The 18,579-nt window shown below is 51.1% G+C and overlaps 1 protein-coding gene across 1 annotated transcript; it reads left to right on the plus strand.

Annotated features, from left to right (window-relative positions):
• The first annotated feature begins 1,468 nt into the window (after nt 1-1,468).
• SH3TC1 (SH3 domain and tetratricopeptide repeats 1) lies at nt 1,469-17,892 on the plus strand. Its single transcript, XM_087963706.1, has 16 exons — nt 1,469-1,906; nt 3,183-3,310; nt 4,083-4,188; nt 5,058-5,198; nt 6,197-6,335; nt 6,472-6,545; nt 7,749-7,953; nt 8,331-8,458; nt 9,054-9,095; nt 9,484-11,166; nt 11,809-11,989; nt 13,227-13,377; nt 14,377-14,499; nt 14,627-14,777; nt 15,572-15,768; nt 17,369-17,892. The coding sequence occupies exons 1-16, from the start codon at nt 1,525-1,527 to the stop codon at nt 17,603-17,605; spliced, it is 4,068 nt and encodes a 1,355-aa protein (XP_087819832.1). The 5' UTR covers nt 1,469-1,524; the 3' UTR covers nt 17,606-17,892.
• Nucleotides 17,893-18,579: the final 687 nt, after the last annotated feature.

Below are 18,579 nucleotides of genomic sequence, written 5' to 3' on the forward strand. Positions count from 1 at the left end.
CCCGAAGAAGATGTGACAAGCAGGTGTGACTCTGAAGTGAAAATGCAGAGAGGAGGGTCTTGGTGAGGCTGAGGCAGTAAAGAACAAACAGGAGAAGCCATGGACAAGTTGGGCTTCTTCATAGCTGCTCGTGGTCTCTTGGTCTTAGGGTCAACCTCCGTGCCTGGTGGCCGCTCTCAGGGAGCATCGCAAGAGGCTCTTCAGACGGCTGGGGTTGAATTTGCAGCCAGCTCAGAAGTTGCCTCTCCGCTCGCTGGTGGGGACCCTCTTGGTCCTCTTGGTGCAAGAGCGGCTGCCTGCCTGGTCTTGGAAGGCCTCCCCGGCTAGTATCCAGGAGGGCTGAGATCTGGGGCTGGGAAGAAAAGGGGAGATTATTTCAGGTCTTGGGTTTCTAGGGGAAAGAGGTTCTGGACTCCCACGGACCCAGGAGTTTGGCTAGCAAGACCTTGGAGCAAGAGGCTGTGAAGATTAACGGAGCCTGTTAAAGGTCAACTTGCTGAGTTTGCAAAAAGGGCCGATTAGCCCACAGCTAACAGGAAAAGAAAGCACGTGTGTGTGTGTGTGTGTGTGTGTGTGTGTGTGTGTGTGTGTGTGAAAGAGAGAGAGAGAGAGAGAGAGAATTGGGTGGGGGGACGAGCTGGGAGCCTGAACAGGAAGGGAAGGATCAGCACTTTTGGAGTGGCAGAGCGAAAATCTGGAAGGGAGCAAGACGAGAAGGAGGTAGGCGCCCGCTAAGTTGGCCCTTTGGGTGTTTCTGGTTTTATTTCACACCCTGGACAACGAGCAAGACTTTAGGGGCGATCCTGAGCAAGGAGGGGAGAGCAGCCTCTAGCAGGGAGGCCAGGAAGGCTGCAGGCGTAGCTGCCCACTCTTGGACCTGGGGGGCAGGGCCATGGGGGGAGAGGGGCCCTGCAGCGGTACCAGCCCTCTCCTAAAGCCCCCCCCATTTGAGTGGGTGGGTGGGGCCTTTTGTGAGGAGGGGAGGGGCCTTGGCCACCTTCCCTGCCCTTTCCTCCCAGCTGGCCCTCAAGGTGCCCCGGCAAGGCTGAGGCACCGGCTGGGTCAGACCATGCGGGCATCTGGGAGGCATGAACTGCCCGTCTCCACCTGGCAATCACCCCACTGGGCCAGCATCCCTCCCAAGGCAACCAACAGGCAAGGAGGAACCTGGGTCTGTGCTGGGCCTGGCTGAGAAGGCCCCCTCCCTCCCAACTGCGTCCGCAGCAGCTGCCGAAGTCTGGCTGCTCTGGGAGAATCTCCTGAGCCCCAGAAGGTCAATCCAGAGGCAGCCTCGGCCCACACTGTCCTCAAGACTCAGGCTCTCCCTTCCGGCAGGGCCGGTGCCCAGGTTGGTTCCTTCATCAGAGAGAAACAGAGACCTGTCCAGGGGGATCTGGCAGAACCGCTAAAGGGGAGTGAAGGAGCTGAACTCCCTTCCCGGTTCAGTTGATGGGTTTCAGACGCTCCAGAAACACCCCAGGTGCAGCAGTGGCCTCCTCCTCCTCCTCTTAGTCCTGGCAGCTGATGAGGCAGCTGGGGGTGAAGTGGGGCTGGGAAGGAAGGCCGAGGCCCACCCGGTGTGGGGGTTGCCATGGAGGCCTTGGGCGACCAGGTGTTTCTGATGCCCACCTAGAAACCATGGAGCCCTCAGGAGCAGCAGCAGCAGCAGAAGAAGAAGAAGCTGAGAGGAGCCCTGAAGCCGCCACGTCTGACGCCGTCCCCCAGGAAGAGCCTTTCCTCGGCCCTCCCCTCGGCCCCGGAGCAGGGCAGGCCCCGCACTGGGGAGGAGGAGAACCTGAGCTCCTGGGACAGCCGGACCCCGGCCAGTTGGCTCCACCAGCCCCCTCAAAGGCCCTGCCATCTCCAGCTGGGAAGGAGGGAGTTATATGGCAACAGCCGCAGAAAGGTAACACACACACACACACACACAGCCACCACACTTCTCCCTCCCCCCTCATTTTCCAACTTTCCTTTGACTTTTGCCTGGGTTTCTTCTCTGGACTGCAAAGATCAGGCTGAACTTTGGGGTTGCTCCCTCCATCCCTTCCCCTAATACAATCCCTGGCCGGCCAGAGTGGAAGTTTGTGGTCTCATTTTTCTGACACTGAATAAGCATTTACTAGTTTGAGATGCTTTTGTGATTCAGCAAACCGCCATCTGCTGAATGAGGATCTGTCCCAGGCTGCACAATTCCCCATGGCTTGCAGCAAAGAAAGGAGGCTAAAGCTACACATAAAATCAAATAAAAATAATATATAGATAAATACTTTTATCCTATGTGACGGGAAGGCTGCTTAAATGTTTACTAACGCTTGTGCTTTATTTTGGGGTTGATTCCCTGTCTTTCTACCCTGGAAGCCCTCAAGGCTCCCAATGAGATTTATGACAAAAGGAGAATATTGAATTAAACAGGCAGAAGGGAATAAATTCTGCAGCGGAGATTAAGTTCCTCCAAGGATGGGAAAGGGAAGCTCGAACGTGCAGGAGGGGGTCAGGCAGCCCTCTGGGAGGGGTGGGAACGTTATTCAGAGCTTGGGGGAGGTCCTTATCCCTCTTGCTGGGCAGCCTTAGCCAGGCTGGGTCCCTTGGAGGAGGAGGAGGAGGAGGATCCTCCTCAGTGGGGGGATTCAAAATGTTTTTATGCCCCAGTTCTGTGGGCGTGGCTTGGTGGGTGTGGCAGGGGAAGGATATACTGCAAAATCCCCCTTCCCTTCCCACCCCACTAACCTGCTTTCCAGCTCCGTTCTCCTGCGCAGGGCAACCAAAGGAGACCCAGCCGATCAGCTGGGACTCAATGGGAGGCGGAGAAGAGATGGGGTTGGTGGGGCCAGTCAAAGGAGGCATTCGCCGGTTCTCCCAACGTCTCAAAATTTCCACGACCGGTTCTGCAGAGCCAGTCAGAGCCGGTCAGAATCCCACCTCTGCTCCTCCTGATCTCCTTTGCAGAGGAGATTCTACTGGATGACGCGTTTCAGGAAAAAAATAGTGGTTATTATTTCACTTGCTTGTTTTCTGACGTTTTGCAATGCAAAGTGACATTTCCTTGCTCACACCGGAGCCCCACAGCTGCCCCAAAGAAGAAGATACATTTTGGAAAGCACCACTGCTCTCAATGGGGAGGGGAAGGGGGAGAGGGCTGTTCCTGGGGACGTTTCCACCACCCGTCACCCTGCCTTTCCCAGCTCTCTTCCTGAAGGTGACCCTGGCCAGACGGAGGACGGGCCTTACCGATCCTCAGCTGCAGGCGTATCTGCAGGGAAGACTCCGTCTCCTGGAGAACGACAGCCAACGGGCCGTGGCGGTTCTTAGTGTAAGTTCGTGAAGGCGGGGTCATAGAGGTCGGCCTTTGTCCTATCGTGGATCCAGGGGCTCCTCCACCCGGTTCCCAGGGTGAGGGGGAGAGGAGCAGGGACGCCTCTGCCACGGTTTTCCTCCTCGGGACAGGCGGTGCCCCAGTGGCCTCTTCTGCCATGAAGAGCCCGAAGGTTCTCCTGAAGGGGGGCAGCTGCAGGTGGGGGGGTGGGTGGAGGCCCTCTCCGCTTCCCCTTGGTGGGGGCTTGGCAAGAGTGACGGGAAGCCTTCGGGGAAACCCCTGGAGCCAAGGACCCTCCCCAAATTTGGGGTCCTAGAACCTTTGGCCGTGAGATCAGTGGCTGTGGACCTCCTGAACGGTGAGCCTCCCCCCTTTCTTCTTGGCCCCCCCAGATCCCCTCTTCTCTCTTCTCTCCCAAAGAGAATTAGAGGAGGTTTTGTTGTCCCACAAGATTCTGTGGAGGGCCTTATGTGGAGGTTGGTCTCCGTTTCTACACAAGGGCCGTAACCCATTCAGAAAATAAACAGAATAATTTTTTAACGTATAACATAATGGAGTAATGATTACTAAACTTAAATATTTTTTAAGAAGAGGTGTAACCAGGCCAGTGAAAGGCAGGACTTAGCTGCATCAGTCTTATTTCCACTTTTGGACAGTCGTATTTGTGGTCTTTTCAAGAGAGAACAAAGGTGTAATGCAGAATTAGGCTGCCACTATGAGTTTCTTTTGTTTAAACTCAAAGATTTACTACTTTTGTTGCCTTCCTCAGGAATTGTCGGCCAGATTGCTGTCCATCCACAGTGAAGATCATCTCATTGCCATCACATTTTGGACCTTGGAGGAAACCTGGAAGTTTATGACTTACTACTCTCTTGGTAAAGCAACACATCAGAAGATTTAGTATTTTGGTTGACTGTTGGTGCTCTGGAAATTAAGACATTGCTTAAGAAATACAAATGTGAAGATCCTGTTTTTAATGTTGTGTCCAATAGTGTTTCAGTTATTTTCACGCTACTAACTAAGGGTTTTCGTGAGAAGAGTTTTGGAATCCAAAACTATTCAGACAGGATCCACCTCCCTGAGTCCAAGATCTAACGGTGGCTCCACTGCACTGGCCGCTGCCCTTCTTCTTTTCTAGCTTCCCAACTTCTGAGCCAAGAAAAACGATGGATAGAATTCCCAGGGTTGTAAAAGCCACCTTCCCCGGCATTGATTCCTTCCTTATCCAAGGACAGGAATATATAAAATCTGTCTTGTTCCACTGCAAAGGCAAATAACTGGCGTGGTGGTGGCGGTGGTGGTGGTGGAATGCAACACGGCCCTATAGCCGACACCTGCCAGTTCCATCCTTGGGGCGTTTTTGCTGCTTGAAGGGCCAGAAAAGGGAGCTTCTGTTCAGAGGCCAGGAAGGGCCCCAGTTGAGGGACTGAGACCCTCAGGGCCTCCCTGAAGTTTTGCAGTATTCAGGTCAGAATCAGAAATGGCAGCAATTGTCAAAGCAAGGAAGCCTGTATTGGGGAACCGAATAATCCTTTTTGCACCATAAGGCAGGGCTGCCCCACTGCTCTGCTTCTCCTTCGCTTCTTGAAGCTGGGATGGGTTGGAAACTCTCTGGAGGTCAAAGAGTTTTGGGTCCCTTGTCAAAATCTGTGGTCCTTCTAGGAAAAAAGATGGGCTCCAGATGAATGCTACTCATTCCTAAAGAATAGACCCTGTTGGATAACAGGAACATTGCCTTTGACAGGTTTTTTAAGCCCCTGCCTGGAGACCCTGTTGCTGGACAACTCTTTCTGGCTCTCTTCACGCGAAGAAGCTGCTGGAATTGAGGTCCTCTTAGATGAAAGTGGCCTCCATAGGCTCTACAGAGGACTCTTAATTCAGGAAGGTACCTGGGGTTTTACCTGCACTTGCAAAACAGGGTTTTACACCTGCTGAACTGAATGAGATGCGAGCAGCAGCTTTGAGTCCTGCCGCCTCCATTCAGTGACATTGTGAGGAAAAGGTGACGTCAAATAAAGTCAAAATAAGAGGGTCTGTTGGTCAGAAGGGAACTGGATTTGGACATGGAGGTGCCTCTGCTCTGGCTGGGATCACACTTCTGCCTGCCTCTCTCTCTCTCTCTCTTCTCTCCCTCTCCCTCTCCCCTCTCTCTCCCTCCCTCTCTCCCCTCTCTCTCCCTCCCTCTCTCTCTCTCTCTCCTCTCTCTCCTCTCTCTCTCTCTCTCTCTCTCCTCTCTCTCACTCTCTCTCTCACTCTCTCCCTCCCTCCCTCCCTCTCTCTCTCTCTCTCTCTCTCTCCCTCCGTCTGTCCGTCCGTCCATCCGTCTGTCTGTCTCCTCCTCTGTGCCAAGACTTGGAACTGGTGTTTGTGTGGAGAGGCATATTTGAGGAGTTGCATTTACACGTGGTTGGATTTGGCAACCATTACCTGCAGCTTAGTTACACTCTGTCTTAACCAGGAGAGCATGCTCTCTGCGAGGCTAACCTCAAAAAAATGTCTCCAGAAATTGTAATTAGCGCAAAATGTAGAAGGGCTGCTAATGCGTGAAAAATACAGGGAAAAGTACTGGATTGGGGTGTCGATCTGCCTTCATCCTCTCCTCCCAGCCACGTATTCCACTGGGAAGAAGAAGCCTTGAGTTATCCAAGATTCTCTCCTCTTTGACTTCCATCTCGCAATGGAGGCCAGTCTTCCTGGCTAAAAAAACTGACGGAATGGGGTAGGAGAAGTTTCTGCTCTACCTGGGGAGAAAGCGCTACTTCAGTCACGGGGTCTCCCTCCTCCCTTCTCCGACCGAGCACAGGGTTATTTTTTGATGAACGACAACCGCACCCACAATGGCAGAATGCGCCCCCTGTTTCATGTGGTGCTCCCCCCCTTCAGGTGCCTATTTTGGGTTTTGTCCTGAGGACGTTGATGCAGCCGATCCAAGAGCCACTTGCCAGGTGGAATCGGCAGCTCCAGAGCAAGTCCGGGACGGCCGCCCCACAGAAGCCTCGGAGCCCCCTGTGCCTTTCCATCAGTAGGTCCCCACCTGGGTCTCCTGGCAGGCCTTCCCTCTGCCTGGAGGAGAGCTCCAGGGGTTGGGCTCCTCTCCAGCACAGGGCGGCAGTGGGGCCACTTGTGGTTGGCTGAACATGACTTTCTTGAATTTGTAGATGGTTCCTGAAAGCAAACACAGCATCGGACGGGTTGGCCTGCCTAACTGCACTTCCAGCCACAGATCAAGCGGGTGAGGAGCGATAAGTAAAGTAGGGGTTTTAATTTCTGCATCTGTGACTTGAAGAGGCCCCTTCAACATAACATGTAAATGCTGCCCATTTACTCAACCTCCTGGTGCTGTGACGGGGTTCCCTTTGCTGCCTCCTCCTCCTCCTCCTTCAAACCCTCTGATGATCCCCTCTCCTGCCAGAGCTGTTTGCGGGGAAATTCTGCTTAAAATATTGGCTCGGACAAGTGAATGAGAGAGAGAGAGGGGGTTTCTGGGAGGACATTAGCCAGCAGGAGAGCTCAAAGGGGCTCCTTAGGCCATGGATGCAGAGCATCAGGATGATAAATGAGGAGGTTCAAAGCTCCCTGTGGGGGAGAGAGAGGGGCTTCCAGGAATGGAGAAGGAGCTGGAGAGACACACTCCAAATTGGCTGAGAAGTAAGTTGAGTGTTCTCATCCCCATCCTGGGGGTCATTGGGTGAGGCTCCTTCCCTGGCTCCAGGTGGGTGGTAAACAGCCTTAAGGGGAGCCTGCAGACCCTCAGGGCCCCCCCTTCTGCCTTGCCACAAAAAGAAACCCCCCATTAAAGATCTACTGCACAGTTGTGTCCTCTCCCATCCTTTGTGGTGACCCTGAAAGATCCCGCGGTTAATAGTATCCAGAGCTGTGGAGGCATCAGGTAGCATCAGAACTGCCCCGTGGAACTTCTGGTCCCACCAAAGGGCCTCCAGGGGCCTGATTGGAGAAGCCCTGTGGGTGACCTCAGACCTAAACTGAGGCTGGGAAGGGCCTAGATACCTTCGCAGTTTCCTCCTGGGCCCCTTGTGCAAACACTCCCACCGTCACAAAGAGAATTTTGGAGACCAGCCTCCATCTATCCAGTTTAATGGCTGTGCTGGTGGTTAGTGGTATTGTGGATGGGGGCACAAAACAGCTGACCTCCCCCCCCCAAAAAAAAATCTCAGGAAGAGACACGTCAGCTGGGGAGCCATTGCAACTAGAAGCTCTAGCTGTTTTGCCTGGAAAAAATTACTTCAATCTGCTCTTATTTCTGGTTATTGCCGGGGATATCATAGGCTGAGGAATAAGCTCCACTTTTAAGCCGGGTGGGTTGAATGACCTCTTATTTCTAATAAGTCCTCTCTGTGAAACGTGTAACATTAAGATTAACATCCCTGGCAAGTTATGGACTTATTTGATGTCTTCTGAATTCCGTATCGTCCAGCCACAGGATTCTCTGTTGCGGTCGTCAGCCACGAAGGTGCTTTGCCAGACGAGATCAGTTTCCAAAAAGGAGATAAAATTGAAATCATTGGCTATTTCATGAAATGCATGCCTTGGTTTGTGGGGAGGCGTCTCTCTTCGGGCCAGGTTGGCTTCGTGCAGAGCAGCTGTGTGGAGCCTGAAGGCTTCCTGGCCATTGCCACAGAGTAAGTGCCGTTCGAGTCAATAAGGGCTTGTCAGGTGTCCCATCAGGTGAGGCAGAGAAGGTCCTTCCTGACTTGTGTTGGGGATAATGAAGCAGATCTCCTGGCCACCATCTGCATCTCCTTCCCTGCCTCAAGGACGGTGGGGGGAGGGACTCCCAGGTGGGCCCTCAAGACAACAACCTTTTGATGGATCAGCAGACTTTCCTTCAAAATAATGTTGCCGACGCTTTTATCTTCTCACCTCCCATTTTTGTTCCTGCTTTTTAGATTGCTTCCTTGCTCTTCCTCCTCCTCCTCCTCATTTTTTTGGTAAGGATGACTTGCCCTGGAAAGCCATGTAAGCCCTAAAGTTGCCTTATCATGTTTCCCTTTCTCAGACTTCCATGCATGGATTTCTTCAAGGAAGATGGTGACTCTTTCGTGAAGGAAGAATCCCTTTTGGATAACCTGACCAGGCTCTTGGCCCAAATTTCTCAGGAGAGCATTTGCAGCATCTATCAAATCGGTGAGCAGGGTTTGCAGCTCCCTCTCTGTGTAGAACTAGGGTGCAAAGCTTCTGGGCGTCTCTTGGACTTTGCAGTTTGATAAAAAGAAAAATACAAGTTGTCCTATGAACTGCCAAGTTATATGTTACTTACATTTCATTAGCCTCCAACTCAAGGAACTGAATGAGCATGAATTTAAAGATTCAATCATTTGAATGCTTCCGCAGAGTGAAGCTCAAATGAGAATGAATGCAGCTGGAATATGAATTTCTTCCATTTCAAAGGATTTAATGGGTCATTTGAGAGAGAGAGAGAGGGAGGGAGGGAAGGAGGGAGAGAGAGGGAAGGAGAACAAAAGCATAGCCTGCATGATATTTGGAGACGTAAAGTTCTGATCTCCAGTTGAAACCATACTTGGAAATTTGTCATCACCAACCCAACAAATCTGTGTGTGTCCAGGCCTAAATTTGGCATCCTCTGGTGAAGTCACCAGGGTGTTGCAGAGTTCCCAGGATGGGAGTTCAAGTCTCTCTACAGTATTAGGCCTCCCAATTAGTAGGCATCCAATAAGCAAAACATGGCCTGAACGATGATCTCATTTGTCTCATCTTACAGATGCCCAGGATGACACCGGCCTTCAGAAACTTTGTGGGCCAGGTAAAAGGTGTAAATATTCAAAATGGAGGGAACGTTTTTGTTCTTTTTTAAAGTGTAAAACAAGGTGGAGGAGGAAACATTGGGCTGGCATGATGCATGATGGAAGCTTTACTTGGTACCTTTTATATCTGTATCTAATGAAGGTATTTAATGCAGGCATCTAATGAAGGTATCTTTTATATCTAGTCTAAGCAAGAGAAGGATGTGGGGTGACATGATAGCAGTGTCCCAATGTCTGAGGGGCTGTCACAGAGAGGAGGGGGGGTCAACCTATTGGCTACAGCCCCTGAAGGCACGGCACGAAGCAACGGATGGAAACTCACCCAGGAGAGAAGCAACCTGGAACCAGCCCTGGGACTTGCAGCCTTCCTCTTTCTGTGTCTTTCAGAAATGGCCCCTTCCTCCCTTAAGGAAAAGGAGAGTCCAACTCCATGCAGAGCAGTGAGGTCACTGATGAAGATGAAGGACTTTCAACCCACCAAAGATAAGAAGCAGCAGCTTCCCACTTGCCACAGGCAGGAGCCCCCCCTTTTGCAGAAGCCGTGTTTCTCCATGCACCAGCGGGGCACTTTGGGGCCAGAAGTTCCTGATTCACTGTTGTCATTTTTGAATCAGGAAGGCTATGAAGACGGCTTCAGGGGCCTCTATGACCCTCCATTGTCCTTTCTCAAGACGTCCATCCGTGGCGATGCCACGGAGGAAGAGCTGCTGGATTACTTGGCTCGAGCTCGGGCAGCGGCCAGGCAAGCCGACCTGCCCTGGGCCACGACGCGGCTCTGCTACTTGCTGGGAAGAATGAGTCTCCGGAGGTTCAAGCTGTCTCAAGCTCGGGTGTATTTTGAAGAAGCTCTGGCAACCCTACGGGGGGGTTTTCAAGACCTCCACTTGGTAGCCACTCTGTACACCCATCTGACGGGCATTTACCTGAAACAGAAGAATGTGGAGAAAAGCGCTTCCTTCCTGGGCAAAGCTGCCTCTTTGCTGATGGGCCTGGCCAGCGACACGGACGGGGCAGAGATGGCCCTGGCGGTCTTGAACTACGCCTTGAAAAGAGCTGTGCTCAGCCGGAGTAGAAACGCCGAGGCCAGAGCCTGCTTCCTGCTGGCGAAGCACTGCCTGCGTTTCAAGCAGGGGCAGGAACCAGCCCCCTTCCTGGAAAGGCTGCAGCAGCTGCTGAATGCAGGCCAGGGGCTGCCCAGTGGCAGGGGGTCCGTGGACTGCTACTTGAAGCTTGGCCAACTCTACAGCCAGCAGTGCCTGCCCCGCCTTGCACTCAGCTGCGCCAAGGTTGTGTCTTCCCGCAGCTCCTGTTCTCTGCTGGAGCTCTTCAGAGGCATCGAGTTGGTGCTAAGGAACGCCTCCAAAGTCCTCAGTCCCACATCTGGAGGACAAACACACCCTCCACTCATGGCCTTTTACCTCCGAGAACTGCTTCATGCGCTGGAAGGGAGCAGGGGCAGCCAGAAGCTGCGCAGCATCATTTACTACAAACTTTCTCAGCTGCACAGCCGATACAAGCAGTACGAGGAAGCCATCGGCTACATGGAGGAGGTTCTAGAGCTGAACACAAGTGCACGAGTGGCGGAAGACACCATTCACCACTTTGTTTTCCTCAGCTGGCTCTACATCCTCCATCAGCAGGACGACACGGCTCTGTGCATTTTAAGCGCCGTTGCAGAGTCCCCCTGGAGCACCCGCCAGCAGTTGGGCGTCATCCATAACATGGCGGCCATTAGTCTGAGACGGAGGAATCAGCCCAAGCGAGCTGCGGAGAGCTACTTCAGAGCACTGAGGATTTCCAGAGAGACAGGCAGCGTGGTTAATGAGGCAGTGGCTTTGGCCAACCTGGGCATCTTGTGCCTGCACTCGTCTGCCCAAAGCCTGGGGGAGCATTTCTTGGTCAAAGCCATCCAGCTCTTCTCCGAGCTCCCCAGTGGAGAATGTGGGGGGAACTTTGTGGCCATCCTCCTCCGGCTGGGGCACCACTATGCCCATGGGGCCCAGAAGGAGAAGGGGAGGAATTGCTACGAGTGGGCCTTTCTGGTGGCGATGGAACGCGAGGATGTGGAAGGTAAATTCATTTCCCAGGTTCACAATTAGGATAAACGATGCCATGCAGCTTTTCCCCAGCTATCAAGGCGAAGGGCCCAGAGGAGCTAAGATGGATATCTTAGGGTTTGAGGGAGTTGATCAGGTTTCTTTTGTCCACTATTTCGAAGCAAGTCTGCTACCTTTGCTTCTCCCTCTGCTATGACCTGGAACCATCAAGGGACAGAAGATGCAGGAAGCTTCTGCCTCTGCCTCCTCCTCCTCCTCCTCCTCCTCCTCCCTATTCAATACCCAAATACTTTGCAAACTTTTCTCTGGATGATGGTTTGAGTAGGGCTCTGCATAGAGTAAGACTGAGTTTTACATGCCTTCTTCCTTCTTATGTTCAAAATTAAAATTTGCTTTTAAAAAATGGTGACCTTTCACGAGCTGCCTAGGACAACAGACAGGAAACCCTTAGAAGCCCAAACGCTCTTTGGGGATGCCCTAATAAAGAGCATTTGCTGCCCACTTCTGTCGATGTGGTTCACTGCACGGAAAGTGGTGGCCGCCTCCCACAGTAAAGGGCTGCTCTCCGGGCTGGTGAAAAGCTGGTGGGGGCCGAGGGCATCTTACTGTAGGAAGATTTTCTGGCATTAATGGGCCAAGCACCCCTCCTTTCTAGGGCAACTCCAGGCTGTCCAGCATCTGTGTCATTTCCACAGCACGGTTGTCCCAGATCCAGCTCAGTGTGTCTTCTACAACGAATATCAGCTCACCCTGGTGAAGAAAATGTCCGACAAGGTCATGGAAGGGCAGGTGCTAGAGACCCTCAGCCAGCTCTACCTGTCTCTGGGGACAGAAAGGTAGGCACTGCAACGCAGGAGCTTCCAGCAAAGAGGGTTTTGTCCCTCGGCTGCTTGGTTACAAAAGTGGCCCTCTGCAGGCAGGAGGGGCTCTCTTTCCTGTGACAAAAGGCTACTTTACCCCAAGAACAGGCCCCCTCCTGATGCCTGGGATTAAAGTTTCCATCGCTGTGAGCCAGTTGACCTTGTCCTGTCCGGAACTCTACTGGACATGCTGCAGCCTTGTTCAACCCTTCCCCTCTGCTGCTGCTGCTGCAGGATGCTTGCCCTCTCTCCAAGGGTGGGTGGGGGTCCCTTCACTTCTGTCGAGTGAAGTGACCCCCAGAACAGGCTCCTGACTGAGAGGCAGGCTTAGAAGGCCCAGATTCTGGTGCTGCAGGGAAAGCCCCGGAGGATCTTGGCCTGCCACCCGCTTTCTGAGCTTCATGACGAGCAGAATCTGGTGGAACTTTTCTAACTTCTCTCATCCTGAGAGCTCTGAGGGCTCCATTTTTATCCCTGCCTGGTGCAGGAACCATGCCAAGAAAAAAACACGAACAACCCACCAGCTGGGAGAGATTGGTGGGCTGCAGTTCTGCCTGAGGGCCTCTAGGGCTGGTGTGGATGATGCCACTATACACCTCGTCCCTTCTGTCCAAGTGTTGTTAGTCTGATCACAGCCTCCAAAAAGATTCTAACCAGAATGGTTTCTGCAGCTGATAAATAGATATCAATGGTGTATCTGAATAAAATATCAGATAATAGGGAGAATATCCCACAGTAGATAGAGCAACTGGCTCAGGGTGGAAGAGCCTCCATAAGTTAGCAGGCTGTAAGGGTGATAGTGGGAGATTTGTACTTTCAGACTTGCAAGATTGATGTATGCCTTCCAGGTAGACCGGACAGGAAACACGGCTGGATAAGCTAATTCTGCTTTATTGTAAAGCTACATCAACAGGATCATTCAATTCTAAATGTACAATTCCCCCCTGTCACTCCCAAAGGTGCTTCCCCCCCAAAAAGAGGCACCTGGACTTTCCTAGTGTTTTCTTTGGCAATGTTTCACTTCCCATCTAAGAAGCGTCTTCCGTTCTGAACTGACTGGGAAGCTTCTCAACCATGATTTTGGTTTCATGGGTTTTCTGCAGATGGCAGAAGGATCCAGAGTGGATTAAAATATAATCTGCTGTCTGGTCCTTGGAGGTTTTGAGAACCATACAAGATCAGCCAGATAGCGTTTCTCCTTCTCCTTCTCCAGGGCGTGCCGGTCTGCTCTGGACTACCTCAAGAGGAGCCTGGGGATATTCATTGATCTTCAGGCCAAAAATAAGGAGGCTCAGGCCTGGCTCCAGGCAGGAAGGATCTATTACGCCCTGCGGGAGGACGAACTAGTTGATGTTTATATACAGGTAAGAGGAATGAATCTAGGGAGGGTTAGGGTTCCTCAATTGTTTTAAGAAGAAGAAAAGATGCTAGTTTGGTTGTTTTTAAAATGACCCATCTGACAATTAGGAGGTGGGCCTTTCAGCCATATCTTGATGCCCTCTGAAACTTACTGTTTGCTTTTCTCAGGTAAATGTGCTTACAACTCATTTTCCCATATACCGCAATATATGAGAAAAGTAAACTTAGTAAATTCTTTTCTAATGAACAGAAATATACACTATCTAGCTATATCTCCCTTTCACAATTTGTAATAGAGTGTTCCAGTGGTGGGATTCTTTTTTTTTTTTTTTTTTTACTACCAGTTATGTGGGCATGGCTTGGTGGGCGTAGCAGGGGAAGGATACTGGAAAATCTCCAGTCAGAATTGGTATTTGCTGGTTATCTGGACTATTCAAAATTTCCACTTCCGGTTCTCCAGAACTGGTCAGAACCTGCTGAATCTCACCCCTGGAGTGTTCCTCTCGTCAGAAGCGTCTATTGCTCCTTTAAACTCTATCCCTTCCAGTTGAAAAATGGCATGTAAGTGTGCTTTTCTCCAGGCAGCCAGTTAGAGGTAGGAATCGGATTGTAGATCAGGTCCCACAAACTCCTGCTGAATCAGCCCTCCCATGGATTCTTCCGGATGCTCTTGCCTAGACCACCTTCTCTGGGGTGCCTTTAGCATTTTTGAGATGCCACCAAGCCTTGGCTGAAAGGATGGAAAGTTTTGCAGCTGTGATTTGGGGTGATTCAAGAAGATCTTCTACATTTTCAGCAAAGGGGAAATGACCCAGTTCTTTTTCAAATGTAAAATGTGGCATCAGAAGAGGCAGCTAGTGGCAGTTCTAATTCCATAGGGCCTGTTTATGGAACACTGGAAAAAGAAGAAAGTGGATTGAAGCAGCTCTTGGTTGCGTGGTGCTTCTATTTGAACTGTTCCTTTTGGTGTTGCTCCGTCTGCTAGAACCCTCCTTTCCTCCTAGGTGGCTCACAACACTGCTCTGAGTTCTCAGGACCCCAATTTAGAAATGGAAATGCTCGAAGCCTCGGGAGACATATTCTTCAACGGAGACTGGGAAAAGGAAAGAGCAGCGCCCTTCTACAGGGTGGGTATCCTCCTCCCACCCTTCGCCCAGGTCGTCCTTGAGGCGTTGGGCAGATAAGGCTGGGTGATGCCTTTGCGATGATGTTGCACTCCACAAGACGGCCCTTTGTGTCCCGCTCTTGTTTTAGGACAAGGCTCTGCCACTTGCCATGAAGGCCAAAAACAGCAGCGCTGAACTTCGCCTCTTCAACAAGTTGGTTGGGTTGTTCTTGACCTTACAGAAGTATGAAGAATGTCTCGGATACGCCCAGACGTCACTAATGCTCAGTGTCAATTTAGGTAAACCCATCCAGGGCATTTCCAAAAACCACTCTGGGAAGTCAATGGAGACTCTTGGTCATCCAGGCAAAGGCCTCCGAAGGATGAACCATGGCAACCGGACTGAATTTTTTGTTGGCTTCAGATGTTTTATTGCTCATCCAAGCAGCTTCATCAGTCAGAGCAAGTCATAAGGCAGAGTCTTGTTGGAATGTACCAACTCCTGCCACACCAACCTCTAAGGGCCTTTCTCCCCAAAATGCATTGCAATATGCCAATTAAGTAATTCAGACAAAGGTGTCTGAAGGTTGAATCATAACTTCCAATGACTCTCTGTCTACCTGACTTGCTCTGGCCGACGAAGCTGCTTGGATGAGCAGTGAAACGTCTCCCGCTAATAAAAAAACCAGTCCAGTTGCCAGGATTGAACCTTCAGGGCCTTGGTGATGGTGATTCAAAATTGTAGAGAAAGAGACGTATCATTGGCCTTGTGTCACTGCAGATCACACAAATGCTTCCTAGGTGCACAGGATGGGAAAAGGAGGGCTGAGTCTGGTGACTGACGGCCTTGTCCAGGGAGTCTTCAGGGTGTGACCAACAAGGCCGATTTCATGGCCACTGGGGTCCCATCACAGCAGGCATCTCAGCACAAGCACAGGGCCACATCCTATGTTAAAGGGACATTGAAGTTCTCCTGGTGGCATATTTTGGGTCTGCTGTTCACTACCAAACCTGGTGAATCAGGACCATCCCTGGTCGGCTGCCTGCCATCTTTCCCTCCTTCATGGGCGGTTTTCTCTTGGCTTCTTGGCTAGGAGACCAGCTAAGTGAGCGAGTAGCCTACCACCGCCTGGCGGTCATCCACCATCACTTGGGGCAGTGTGAACTGGCTGAGCACTTCTTCCTCAAAGCCGTTTCCCTCTGCCCCTCCCCACTGGAGTTTGACGAGGAAGCCCTCTATTACGTCAAAGTGTACCTTCTCCTGGGAGACATCACCTTCTATGACCTGAAGGTAAGAGAGGAATAAGTACCTGAAGGTGGGAAATCCCTTTTGCTTCAGCTGGTTGCGGAATCTTTCCTTCGGGAGACGCAGGGGAACAGAACAGGAGGAGCAGCTGGGAGGGTTTCAAATAATATATGCTAAGTGTGGCTTTTGTCATGTTTCCCCTGAAATAAATTGGATTATCTTACCAGAAAGGCAGCTCACCAGAGGCCGGTCTACACCTCCCAAGATCTGTAACTTTCCCTGTGTCTCTCTCCTTAATTTGATGAGAAGGCCTTGCTGATTTAGAGGACTTGGACCGTGATTATTTTTTTGATGACATTTCCCCCCAGGGACTGCTGCCTCTGACTTCCCCTGTGCATCGGCCCCTTTTTGAAGAATTTGTGTAAAAAAAAAAAAAAAGTGAGGCAACCAAGTTGCAGCTTTCAGGCCACAGCCTCTTGCACTCAAAGGTGCATAATGTTTTTGTAGAAAGAAAAGGCTCCTAATTTGGGAATGTGCCATCCTCATTAAACAGTTGCTTGTTCTTGCACAGCTATACCTCAAATCCCCCACCCCACACCTTCCTGCCTTCTTTGCAGGCTCAGGTAGCTTCTCCTCTCCCTGCCCCCTGCTCCGGAAGCCAGGAGAGAAGCCCTGCTTGTTATCACTCCCGTGACGCCCCAAACAGAAGTGAATTGTGGAGATTAGACTTGGGAAGAAACCACGGGAGAGAAGGAAGAAAGTGGGGGGCAGTCCTGAGGGGCTGGGATGGCTGGAGTGATCCCACGGCAGCAGATGAGGGGCAAGGCCAGGGGAATTATGGGGAGGGTCAGAGCATGGAGCGAAGCAGCTGCAGGCAGCAGCGCAGAACCCACCCAACCGTCACCTGCCCCCTTCCCGACAGAGGGAGCCAGGGAGGGCAGGGGGACCACAAAAGGCACTCTGGCTTTTCTTGGCCCAGAATGAACTTTGCCACCATTGCCAAATCTCAGTGGCAGATATGGGTTTCTCTCTCTCTCTCTCTCTGTGTAAGGCTGTGTCTTTTTGTTCAAGCAAAAAATTGCAATGTTGAATTGGGAGGTAGGTCACTGCTGCATTACTTTTGAAGGTGTCAACCTTGGCAAGGGCGTCCCTAATGAAAGTCTTTTCTGCCATGATGGTGTATCTTTACTTGCTCTCGGGTTTTAGAGTTGGGGGAGCAGAGCCGCTAGTGGGAATAGCAAAGAGGGAGGCAGAACAGTTAGTGTCGATTGGTTGGAGAGCCCTGGCTCCCCTGCATGAGGCAATTTGCACTGTGATTGGTGGCTCTGGGTGTGAAGGGGGAGTTTCCCTTTTTTCCCGCCTTTTTTCTTCTGAGTGCCCTGCGTGCTTTGGGATTTACCTCAGGACGCTCCTCTTGGCCAGACTACCTTGTTGGCTATATAAGTATATATAGATGTAAAATATATATTTATATAAACTACAAGTTTGTGTCAGTGTCTCTGACTTCGACAGCTGCCATTGCAAGGGTGCAATTCCCTGACATCCTTGTTGTTGTCCTAGACTTGACTTACTGACTGGCCTGTTTCCATTAAAAAACAAAAACAAAAAACCCTAATCACAGCCCCTCTATTGCTTAATGTTTCAGGATCCTTTTGATGCTGCAGGATACTACAATCTGGCACTGGCTGCCGCCATGGACTTGGGAAACAAGAAAGCGCAACTGAAGATTTACACTAGACTTGCCATAATTTACCACAATTTTCTTATCGACCGAGAGATGTCTCTCTTCTTCTACCAGAAAGCCAGAGCCTTCGCCATGGAGCTAAATATTTGCAGAATCAACCTCTCTCCAGACCGGCCCCCCAGGAGGAAGGTCCTATGAGGCCTCTCCTCTGGACACCGGCTGGAGGGCTTGAGACGGACAGAGAGCAGCTCCCCCCTTTCCCCCCCCCGGCACCTGGGAACAAGAGCTTCAGTCCCTGCAGCCCTCAGCATCTCCTCCTCCATCCCACCCATTCCCCCCAAAATAAGGACAGTCAAGAAAAGGGCATCAGGGATGATCTCGGAAGGAGCTGGCTATGAAACCACACAACAGTTGATGTCAGCGAATGGTGATCATGTTCAGATGAAAAGCATTTAACTGAAAATAATAAACATGCTAAAACAATATACATTTTCTCATGCTCCAACTTTTAACATAGTTCCAGGTGTGTTTGGGAAATGGTGTTTGGAGTATGGATATGTTACCTGAGGCAGCAACTGATGGGCCTACATAGGAAAAAGAGCGAAGTAATAATGTTCAGTGTGATACCCAGTTACAATCTGAGGATTTCACTGTCTCATCAAAGTCTGTTCAACATCCTTTTCAGCCGCTTGCATCCATGAAGGACTGCAGGGTGACTGTGGTCCCCACGAGGTGTTCTGAAGGAAGGATCAAAGGAGCTGGGCCTTGGCCTAATCTTCAAGGTGGATGAAAAAGAAAATTTCAGATGTGTCTGAGCCATTCAAGAGACCCTGACGAGGCGTGAACGAGGAAGTTGGGTGCCTTCCAGAACATTCCCTTTAGAGCAACTGCCACTGTCTGTTTCAGGATTATCCCTAGATGCTCTTCCCTGTAACTGAGCCAGTTGCAACAGATTCCTTCTGTTGGAGCAGAACATGTACGCTCTCATCCTGGAATAAATCCGACAGGAATGTCCTCAACCCAAGAGCAAGAAGGAACTGAAGCTCAGTGAAGGAAATGCTGGGTGCCCAGTTCTTTGCATGCAAGGTGGCCTCCTCACACAGTACAGAGTGACAAATTTGTGGAATGGTTGAACTCTACCCTACCATGAATATTGCCAGGTTCTTGTTGCA

This window comes from Notechis scutatus, chromosome 4 (genome assembly GCF_049901735.1).
Source record: "Notechis scutatus isolate UNSWTSFEM ecotype Mainland chromosome 4, rNotScu1.2, whole genome shotgun sequence".
Lineage (NCBI taxonomy): Eukaryota > Metazoa > Chordata > Lepidosauria > Squamata > Elapidae > Notechis > Notechis scutatus.